This window comes from Cyprinodon variegatus, unplaced genomic scaffold (assembly GCF_000732505.1).
Source record: "Cyprinodon variegatus isolate N-32 unplaced genomic scaffold, C_variegatus-1.0 Scaffold300, whole genome shotgun sequence".
NCBI lineage: Eukaryota > Metazoa > Chordata > Actinopteri > Cyprinodontiformes > Cyprinodontidae > Cyprinodon > Cyprinodon variegatus.
The window spans coordinates 277,054-288,521 of record NW_015150753.1 but is presented as its reverse complement, the minus strand read 5'-3'; the positions used below and the strand labels follow the sequence as shown (position 1 = coordinate 288,521).

Sequence of the window (11,468 nt, the reverse complement as noted above, 5' to 3'; positions counted from 1 at the left end):
TTGTTCTGTCTCTGGGGAATTGACCATAATTTCTTGAATGAACAAATGTCGAAACAACCCCCACTCCCCCCAGAATGGTTTGGACTTTTAGAAAAAAAAGTCTTTAGTTTAAGATTCTCATAATACATTTTTTAGCACCAACGTCTATTTTATTCTGATGTATCAGTGATTCTCACTTCAGCTTATGACCACAACATTTGGTCAGTCAGATCCATTCATGGTTACTTTTGACAGATGCTCCTACATCCAATAAGGACCTTGTCAGTTTTTAATCACAGTTCGACTCCTTTATGCTTTTACTTTACCTTCCCTCCTAAAATTCCTGCCTATTTTTCAAAAGCTCTTCCTCTTTTCTTTTAGAAAAAAAACACAAATGTCACACACATCTGTGAAGAAATATATTTTTAGAGAGAAAGAAGTCAGTAAGTCTGTCCTCTTTGGACAAAAACAGATCAATACGACAGAAGAAGACTCATCAGCGGTAGATAACAGTACATCAGATCAATAATACAGCTTTTATGCACATTTAGTTTCCATAAATGCACTTGTATAGCTTAGTTTCAATCATGCAGAAACACTTTACAGACTGTAGCTTTCACAGACATGCAGCTTTCATCATAACGACAAATTAAAAAGACAGGAAGATAAATGCTGAGAGGGCGAAACAGGAAATAAGAGAAGATATTTAAGACTGGTAGCTGACATAATACCAGCCTTTCTTTTTCTCTTGAAAATGAACTTGCAAAGAAGAAGAAAAAAAAAAAACAAGTGAGAGAAAATATAATAAAAAATAGGCCTAAACAAGATATTTATTTCTGTGGTTATCAGACATCAACATGCATTAATAGCACCTTCACATTTGATTAAAAACTGTGAATAAATCCAGGAGAAACTCGATCGCTGTAGAAGCTGTACATAGATCATGTTCAGATGCAAATCTGTGACCACTGTGACTTGATAATAGCTGAATTCACACAGAGGCTGACCTAATTAAAAACAGAATATTTGCTTGTTGGATGCTGTACTTCTTTAAACAGATCAGGAGGAGAAGATTTATTCCACAAGGCTGGACAAATATTTTATGTATTTAATAAATCTAGGCAAATATCTGCAGAGGCAATTTACTGTGGGATTTAAAAAATCCTGAAAACATTCTAGTTTCTCCAAAATGCTGCAGTAACATTAGGGGCGGATTTAAGAAATTTGGGGCCCTCGGTAAAGGCAGGCAGGGGGCCCTCTGAATTAAGAAGACAACAGCAATCCCAGTCGGCCTCAGCAGATGGCCGCTCACACTAAGCCTGATTCTGCTGGAGGTTTCTCCCTGTTAAAAGGGAGTTTTTCCTCTCCACTGTCGCTACAAGCATGCTTAGTGTGAGGGATTGCCTTCGAGTCAATGAGTCGATGCAATCAGCTGGTTTTCCTTAGATAGAAAACATTGAATCAATTTGACTGTATTATCTAGTGAACTGTTAAGTGCCTGACATGTGTTGTGAATTGGCGCTATATAAATAAACTGAATTAAATTCAATTAGGTTTTCATTCTGCCATTTTTTGATAAAATTGATACACAGAAATAAATAATTAAAAGAATACAAAAACCACATATCCACTGTTATGTATGTTGCAATTTCTCGGCTAAAATGAAATAGCATGATGCATAAATCATTGACCAACAGGTAAAGGAAGCTATTCTGGGTTCAAATCAGTTCCAAATGTCTTTGAGACCACTGGAAGTTACCAGATCCCTAAATCCAGATGTTTTCTCCACAGCTGCCCGACTTGGAGCAGGCTGATATGTAGCAGCTGATCAGGGGTCATGTTGTGCAAAGATGAGTCACCTTTAAAACTGTGCTTCTTTTCAACTAACCTACCATTATATCACAAGGATATGATCATGATTCGTTGTTAATAGCTAAGCTCAGCTAAAAACCACAGGATGGGTGGAGGAGGATCAGCCCCCCACAGCCCTGAGGCCTTCTTCACTTTCCTACAGACTCACAGGGATTTAACCTCCCACTACCATTAACAAAGACTGATAATAAGTTTGCAGAACATCTGGATAAAAAGCAGGAGTTTCATTTTATATAAATAAGCAAAAGACTGTAAGACAGAAGGTGCTTTAATTCTTAGAAAATGGCATTCAGATAAACTGTGAACACATTCCTGAGATTTGAGCTGTTTCATTCATTAGCCACCATCACGCACGCAAAGCTGTTTTATCCAAACTCAGAAAGGAATGCTATAGACCGGAGGTAAAAAAAACTAGAAACTTCATATTTAAATATAAGGAATGCTAAACTGGGAATGCAAAAGAAAAAAGGTGCAATTAGTGGGTGCATTCCACGTGATCTGATTGTGTGCAATGGACATGCAAAACTGGTTTGGTTCCACCCCATTAATATAAATAAATTGCTGTGGCTGCTGGCAGTTTGGGATTAAACAAAGATAAAGATCTCTAAACCATGGGGTAGGAGGTAATCATCATTACCCCAAACAATGATGGCTAAATGCTGTTCATAGCGCACTGAACAAGTAAATATTTTGATGTGCTTTAAACTACCTTAAAAAAGCAACAAGATGAAAACAATAAGTTACATTTAACAGATTAATTACCTAAACCAGGAAAAACCCCCCCAAGCCATAGAAATTAAGAGAAGGTGCGACGCTCAGACTTGCACGATGAGTTGGATTTGCCTCAAACAAGTCCTTAAACAACCTCCTGACCAAAAATATTGCAATAATGTAATTATAAGTACAGTATTGGTCATTATGGTTTAATAAAAGCAATTCCCTGTCACGACATGTAAGGAAATCACACATTTTGTATTTGCATATGCTCCTTCCAGTATTATGCACAGTCTGCTAAGCAAGATATAAAAGCAGACACAAAGAAATGTTTGAGCCAACTCTTCTGCTAATTTTACACAAGCAGTATTTATAGCACCCGGTCTGGAGATTATTTTTGCACACGCTACTCAGTTTGCACATGTTTTAAACAAGCAAACCTTTTTAAAATCACACCTTATTTCAAAATGATCCATTTCAGTTGAGAAATCTTTTAGCAGTAGTTATCCTGAGAAAAAATAAGTGAGATTTATTTGGTGCTTAATTCACACAATAGCACTGCTTTGCCTTGCTGACATGAATTAGAGGAAAAACTAAATTAAAGTATAAAAGTGAACGGTGCAGATCTAGGAGGATTTGACTAATAAGCAGCAGGAACAGCATGCAGCTCTGATTTTAGAAAAGTCACACGCTGAAAATACATTCAATTCAAAAGAAATGTTTTTGGAGAGTTCATGCAACACCAGCACTGCATGCAGACTGCACGTGTAACACAAATTCATTTTTCATCACTTAAACATGTTTATATGGAGAAAAATAAATGGAATAAAAAAAAAATAACAAATTGCATTTTCTTTCAAATACTTATAAAATAATTCAGTCTGGTAGGAAGAAAATAAAAAAAAATATTTCTCAGCATCTGAATCAAATATACAAGAGAAACTGTTAATAAATCAGATCTAAAATTACAATAAATTGACACAGTTTAGAGCTAGCTCGGGTTGGTCCTCCTGCGTTTGTTGGGGCTTTGTCCGGGATCCATCTTCAGATCATAATACTGCATCTGTCCAATTAGACGGATAACAATATACTTTAAACCATAACAACACGTTCCACTTGTTTCATGGCAGCTTTACTCACCATTTGAACATCAGACGGGACTCTGGACAGGAAGTCAAGAAGCTCGTTGTTATCGATCCTGTATGGATCGCGAAGCTTTTTGGTGAACTTATTCACACCTGTTGATTAGACATATACTTTTGTAAATCTGTTGTAATGATGTTTGATAAAGCTGTGTTTTAAATCAAGGGAAATTTTAAACAAATTCACTGATTTTGTTTTATTACACTGCCTAAGGCCGAAAAAAATAATAATACAGCCCACAAAAGGCACTGGGGCTTAGTTTAACTTGAAAAACATCAGTTCTAGATTTTTATGTTATTTAAGGTTTCTAAATGTTACATTTTGTTATTTCCATTGATTCTGAAAAAAAGTGGGAAAATACTTGCTTCATAAATGTTTTGTGGCCATCAAAATGCTTCAATGTTAATCTATGGGTCAAACAGCTGAGTAAATGCATTTGGCACAATTTGGCTCAATCTGGCACAGTTGGAGAGATTTGGAGACATTTTCCTTGCCTTACATGCTTCTTTTTCCTATGCTGATTGTGGCACGACTTAACTGTTGCTTAGAAAAGTGTTTCTGTTTGCCTGCATAGATCTACACACTAGCTGCTACCCCTCTATCCTCCCTTCAGTGTGGAGGCAAACCCACTTTCAGCAAATGACCAGCATCTAAAGGGATAGAGTGAAAAAATTAGCCGTTTATTATTGTCAAATGTAACATGGCCAAAACTAGTGTGCCTCTGTGATTTCAAAACAGTTTTATTCTACAAAGAAATACCTTTTATTTTCCAGCATAACTGGAAAGGAGGCTTTTGTAACTGGGTTGATAGTACACTTACAGACACTGTCCATTTGCAATAATGAAAGAAAATGACAAAACAGTCATTACTCACCCCATGCGAGCACAAGGTATCGTAGTGGTATGAGGTAGAGCAGAAATGTGGCCAAACATAAGGCAGCGATCGCCAACGAGCTCAGAAAAGGCACTGTCCAGTTAAAGGTGCTGCAGTACAGGGAGGGGAGAAAGAAAAGGAGCAATAATGAATGTTTGAACGTTGACACTCAGCAGGTTTGATGCATATGGAAAATGATTAGTAGCTATGTTTAACTGTCAAGTTTCAAAAATAAATAATTTCAGACTTTCATGTCAATATCCATTTAATTGAGACTTGAAGGCGGTTTAATGGCCCTGAAATACTTTTTACATGTTTCTGTTAAATCCAGAATAGAATTTAAACCCCTCCTTCTCACATATAAAGCCTTAAATGGTCAAGCTCCATCTGATATCAGAGATCTGATTGTTCCTTATGTTCCTAACAGAGCACTTCGCTCTGAATTTACAGGTTTATACTAGTGGTTCCTAGAATTTCTAAAAGTAGAATGGGAGGCAGATCTTTTAGTTATCATGCTCCTCTCTTGTGGAACCAACTACCAGTTTTAGTCTGTGAGGCAGACACCCTGTCTACTTTTAAGGCTAGGCTTAAAACTTTCCTTTTGATAAAGCTTATAAGTTAGAGTTGCTCAGGTTATCCTGGGCTATCTCTATAGTTATGCTGCTATAGGCTTAGACTGCTGGAGGACATAGGGACCCGTTTTTCATCCTTCTGCTTCATTCTATCTCTATTCTCCCACTCTCCAGAATCTATTAGTTCAATCTCTAATGTTCTTCTCTCTCTCCTTTTTCTCATATTAGCATATTATCTCATATTATCTGGTCTGCTCCTGTTCTGCTCTGACTCCATCCTGGAGAGAAATATCAGCTGTGCTGCTGCCATCAACACCTTTGTTTATAGATGTTCAGCCTTTTTCCCGTGTAGTCCTGTTTCTCTGACTGACTGGCTGGATGTGCTCTCTTCATCCTCTGACATGTAAGCTGGCTCGGAGCTTGTCTGCCTGGCTGTGTGTTTCCTGGACGGGGCCGCCTTTAATAGCTGCTTTTTGTATCTCTGCTTCTGTCTCCTTGAACCCCAGTTGGCCTCAGCAGATGGCCGCTCACACTGAGCCTGGTTCTGCTGGAGGTTTCTTCCTGTTAAAAGGGAGTTTTTCCTCTCCACTGTCGCAACAAGCATGCTTAGTGTGAAGAATTGCCTTTGAGTCAATGAGTCAATGCAATCAACTGGTTTTCCTTAGAGAGAAAACTTTGAATCAATCCAACTGTATTATCTGGTGAACTGTAAAGTGCCTTGAGATGACATGTGTTGTGAATTGACGCTATAGAAGTAAACTGAATTGAACTGAGTTCAAATTGGAGCTTATAAATCACCTCTGACACGGAGCCAAAAAGGATTTAAAGGTATCTTTAGCATATCAGAGAAAGAAAAGCAAAGAGACTTAGAATAGGTGAACCATGAATCTCTTTCAAGCCATCTCTGTGGGTTGTTGATCTCCTCAGCTGTTTGGTTCTAAACGCTTCAGACCTTGCAATCAATTTAAGGGTCACACACATTAAAAACCGAAGAACACCTACTTCTTTAACCTCTCTCCAAACGATGCTACTTCATCCAGGGCACTCTGCACACTGATGAACACCTCCTGGATGGCGTAGAGTTTATCCATGAAGCCTTTGTGCTCTGAGTCCTGATGGTAGAAAGGATTAAATATCACATGTTTGGGTCTTTGAAGCTGATTTTATAAGCCTAGATGAGCCAGTATGGAGGGTTTGAACCTGACTGTTGACTTAGTGGGAATAAAACTGAAATGATATATAGGTGCCTTACAGTAATTCAGAACACTTTAGAAAAGCTTATTCCAGGAATAACATGAAATGGGTATTTATATTAGACGGGTTAGTTATACACAGTGATTTACTGCATGTTTATTTGCATTAATTTAGATGGCGGTGTATTCAAATAAAGGAAAAACCCAAAGTTGTGTTTCTCAGGGAATTAGAATAAAAGAAAAGGCAAATTATAAAAACAGGTACTGTAAACTTCAAATTAATATTTCCAATTACAGAAACAAATATTCAAAGTTTACCAGGGTCATTGATACAAGTATACCAGAAGTTTACTAAAATATATACTTAATTAATTATGCAAAATTAAATTTTGAATTCTGAATTAAATTCAGCTTAATAAAACAAAACTCAACAGAGCTCCAACCACTTACGTTTGCCGTTTATACTTATCTTAAATACTTTGTACTGTTTATATTGTTACAGATTCTAGTTAAGCCCAAATCAAACTTAACTACCAGAAGGTTGTGGAGACTTTATTAAATTAATAGGATCTTTTCAATGGTGTTGGCCAATTATATGAGGGAAAATATTGTGACCAGCTGAGTCTGTTTTATTTTAACATTTGTATCTGACTCAGCTGAAGAATCCCAGACTTTTTTAATCAAAAAAGAACCTTTTGTTTTCATTATGAAATGATTATGGGATATTGTTGTTCACATCATTAATTATGTCATAAATCAGTGGGGCAGTGGGCAGATTCCAGGTTTGATTCCCGGCCTGGCGTCCTTCTGCATGGAGTTTGCATGCTCTCCCTGTGCAGGTGTGGGTTCTCTCCAGGTACTCCGGCTTCCTCCCACAGTCCAAAAACATGACTGTTAGGTTAATTGGATTCTCTAAATTCTCCTGTGTGAGTTTCTGTGAACGGTTGTTTGTCCTGTTTGTCTCTGTGTTGCCCTGCGATGGACTGGGGACCTGTCCAGGGTGGACCCCGCCTTGCTTGGGGTAAAGCGTGATGGATGGAAAAATGGATGGATGAATCATTTAGTAAACAAAAAGGTACATTTCAGTGTGCTTCAATACTTTTATAAACTCTATGCAGATTTGAAAGTTTCTTTTTAAGTAAATTAGGTGGAAGACTACATGAAGTGTATGTGAAAGTGTACTTTTTATATATCGAAAACAGACCGTTTATGAAGAGTGAAATAAAAGTATACCTGGAATGCTTTTTTTTTTAAAAGAAAAAAAAAGAAAAAATAAATGTCCCAGTTTAGTCCCAAGAGGTATGTTTTTGGTAAACTTCTAGTATTGTTACATCAGTAAATTGTACCTCAGTTATTTGTGCTGATATACTTTTGTCAATATTTAACATTTATATTTTAATCATGTTTTACAGAACAGCTGCAAGTAGATTTGCTGCTTTTGAAGGTATAGCGGACGATTTTTTATTTACAGGTGGATCATGTAAATAAGTGGTCCTCCTTATTGTCAATGATTCTGGTGATATGTTTAGGTAAGGCTGTCCTACGTTAGCTATCTTTTTCTGCACGTGCGCACTTTCAGGCGTATATCTGTGCTGAGCTACGGTTTCAGACAGCCATTGAAGCTCACCTTTCTCACCACAGTTCTTTGAAAATGGCCAAGGGTCGTTAGAGGAAAGGTGTATGTGAAGTGTATGAGAAGAAAAGAAAGGCCTCAGAAGAGGCAGATATATCCCAGAATGCTTTGCACTGAGAGCTCTCCTTGCAAAGCAAATTACAAATTTGCTACTACAAATTAGTCAATATGCTGCTGTCAGTCTGGGTTGCTGCTGCTGCTACAGCAGGCAAACCTGTGGCAAGCCGAGCGATGGGAAAGAAGGAGAAGATGATGAGAAAAAGAGAGCAGAGAAAGTGAGGACTGCTGCAAGAACTGTGGTGAACTGGTGAAAGAAAAGTGAAATGGTGCTCAAAGATGACCCTGCACATTTAGAGGATGTTTGGCTCAACCTGCTGCTGTGAAGCAGGATTCTCCACCATGAACAGAATCAAAAAAAATATGGATCCAGGCTCAAAATGAGCACCTTGATATGTGCTTTAGAATGGCTTAGTCTCCATTCAAACCCAGGTTTAAAGCCTTGCAGGGCAGAATAAAGCCCACTGCGAACATTAAGACAGAAAAAAAGAAAGAAGAAAAAAAACAACTGTTTTTTAAATTAAAAAAAAAAGTGAGTCAGGAAATGTTCTATATACCAAACTGAAAGATTGTTGTTCTCTAATTCAAAAACAATTTCGATTTTAAAATGGAAGAACATTCTATTTTTTATCTAAACATTGTATAACATGTGTAACATGGATGCATAAACACCTGCATTTTATTTCAGTGTTAAATGCTGTGTAAAGTAATGGATTATAATTAAGAATGTCTACGGACCGTTACTTTTCTTTATTAGGACCCCGCTGATTTTTAATTGGTTACCCCTGCTTTATACACTGCATTCAGCACATATATAGCTCAGTGTTGTTCTTGGGGCTGCTGTGATTGCAATGTAATCAACTAGCTACACTACATGAGGTCCTGAGCCCTTAGATACCAACCCTTTCTTCTTTGTCTTCTTCTTCATCCTCCCAATCAAACATGGTCTCCATGGACTGAAGAACAGAGACAAAGAGCTTCAAAATAAGAACGATCTTGTAAAACAGATATCTAAGCGCAGAAGCGCATAATTTCTCACCGCCTCAGACATTTCTCTGCTTGATGAGAAGAAGTAGTTCCAGACCAGCAGCAGAACGAGGCCGAGGGGCAGCATGTAGAGCTCAAAGTTCCACACCACCACCACAAACAGCTGCGCAGAAGAAAACAGTCATAAAGGGGAAAGCAGCAGCCGGTTTGTGTTTAAAGGTGCATGTTTGCTCTTCATACAATAAATGCAATGATGCTCCTTTGTGACGACTCCCACTCAAAGCAGGTGTTGATGTAGGTACCGTAGCTGAGGAGGACCATGATGCATCGCTTCACTCGGTTAAAGTTCTGCTGCAGCAACTTAAACACACAAAGGTACACAATGCTTAATGCAGACATGACACAACGGCCTGAGCAGAAGAAGTCATAAGGAATGTGTGCTTTTAACTGGTTCTGTGTCATAAACCATAAAAATAACTTGGGATATTGCTTTATGTTAAGCATAACTATTGATTTAGGAGGATTAAGGTTTGCCTGCTCAAGAAGACTTTCCAAAAAAAGTAAAAAAAAAAAAAAAAACAATCCAATGGACTTTGTTTAAAGACGTTTCTCTTCCAATCCAGGAAGCTTTTTCAATTTAAAATAGGTGGTTTGAGAGGGGCGTGAAGGAAAGAAAAACCAACATTAAAGAGAGAGTGGGTTGGACTCAGATTCCAGCTTTCAAAAACTTACAATGCAGCAATTGAGTTGATCTCTTGCTGCTATCACCACAACCCCATCCCTTTACAGCAGAGCAGAATACCTCGCCTATTCAGCCAGGCCAACAATTCCCTTTAAAGACCCCTTTCAGAGACATAGACAGGTACGGGGCATTGCAGGCGAACAAAGAACCCAAACGACCCCCATTCCAAAAGGGTGAACTCGTTCGTCTGTTTCAATTTGCATGTTTTCTAAACAAAAACAAGGCTTTGTTGGGCTACCGTATATAACTTGAACTCAACGCTATTCCTGACATTTTGAATTGAAAAAGCTTGCTGGATGAGAAGCAGAACGTGAGATAAAGGGTACCTTATCAAGGAAAAGCTTCGTCAGATCAACCAAATAGTTGGTTTTCAATACATCTTTACAAGCTGTTCACACAGAAATAAGGTTCTAACAAAAACACTGCAGTTTATGGACATTTTATTTATAGGGTATCTAGCTGTTTGCATTCATTTGGTTTGTTTTTCTTGATGTTCTGACATGAGGCTCTGGGGAGGATCCATTAGAACTAATGCTACGCTCTGACCGCAAGCAACAGAAGTAGCAGAAGTGCACGGTAATCAAGTGGGTCTGATGCGTGTTGGGCTGAGTTACCCTATCCTTTCTTTGCCGTTTCTCAATGTATGTACTTGTGCGTTCTTAATGTGGTCATGAAATGTCATCAGGCCCAGCACTTTTTAAATTCACAAGAACACAAGACAGAGGGTGTGTTCGATTTCAGAGGCTGTGTCCTCCTAAGGAGGCGGTCTAAAAGGACTGGGTCCTTCGAGGTCGCGGAAAATAAGGAGCTGGAGGAGTCAGGTCCAGCCTTCTATCTCCTCCTGTAGGTTCTGTCACCTAGCAACCGTAACAGTTGATACACAAAACAGGATGCTGAACTTCTCACTACTGTTCTGGGTGCTAATAATATTTTTGGAGAAGCTTCAGCAGCACTACTGTTGCTGCATATATTATATTTATAGTCCCCACAATGCACAGATATTAAAAACTTTCAATAAACCAAACATTACCTGCCACATGAATCAATAACATTTAAACAACTATTTTCATTAATTTCAAATGGAACTATTTACATACTTGTATTATATTAAACTGAACTTACAATATTCAATGTTCTGTGCCAATTACATGTTTCCTCTGAGTGCGGAGCAGCCGGCTTGCTTGGACTCGCATTGATTAACGGGATACAAAAGGCTACATAGGATACACCAAACCCCTCCGGGCAAATAAAAAAAGGCTGCATTTGTTAGCCACATAACGAGGAGCCCAATCCGAACAGGCCTTGGCGCTGCGCTATGACGCAATTGGCCGTCGAATGTTAGACTCAGACAAACTTAGACTGTATACAAAACGACATTTTGATACATACAACTTTTAGACAGTGAATGAGCAGTGAAATGAACATTTCCATTTATAAAGTGCAGCAGTGATCAAAATGTAAACAGTGTTGGAGAGACATGGTGCAAAAGGCATTGAAGTGTAAGGTTCAGAACAGTGCAAAAATAGATAAATATACACTCACCGGGCCACTTTATTAGGTACACCTGTCCAACTGCTCGTTAACACTTAATTTCTAAGCAGCCAATCACATGGCGGCAAATCAGTGCATTTAGGCATGTAGACATGGTCAAGACAATCTCCTGCAGTTCAAACCGAGCATCAGTATGGGGAAGAAAGGTGAT

The 11,468-nt window shown here is 38.4% G+C and overlaps 1 protein-coding gene across 4 annotated transcripts in view; it reads right to left on the bottom strand.

Annotated features, from left to right (window-relative positions):
- Window positions 1-1,482: 1,482 nt before the first annotated feature.
- The window catches only part of LOC107090568 (multiple C2 and transmembrane domain-containing protein 1-like), a 65,868-nt gene continuing 55,882 nt past the window's right edge, over window positions 1,483-11,468 (bottom strand). For all 4 annotated transcript variants that reach the window (XM_015384021.1, XM_015384022.1, XM_015384023.1 and 1 more), the window contains exons 15-21: window positions 9,265-9,384; window positions 9,077-9,187; window positions 8,940-8,993; window positions 6,157-6,266; window positions 4,583-4,692; window positions 3,706-3,803; window positions 1,483-3,628 (exon numbers count right to left, since the gene is read on the bottom strand). In XM_015384021.1, the coding sequence (XP_015239507.1) occupies window positions 3,557-3,628; window positions 3,706-3,803; window positions 4,583-4,692; window positions 6,157-6,266; window positions 8,940-8,993; window positions 9,077-9,187; window positions 9,265-9,384 (675 nt within the window). In that variant the 3' untranslated portion in view covers window positions 1,483-3,556. The remainder of the gene's footprint in view (window positions 3,629-3,705; window positions 3,804-4,582; window positions 4,693-6,156; window positions 6,267-8,939; window positions 8,994-9,076; window positions 9,188-9,264; window positions 9,385-11,468) is intronic.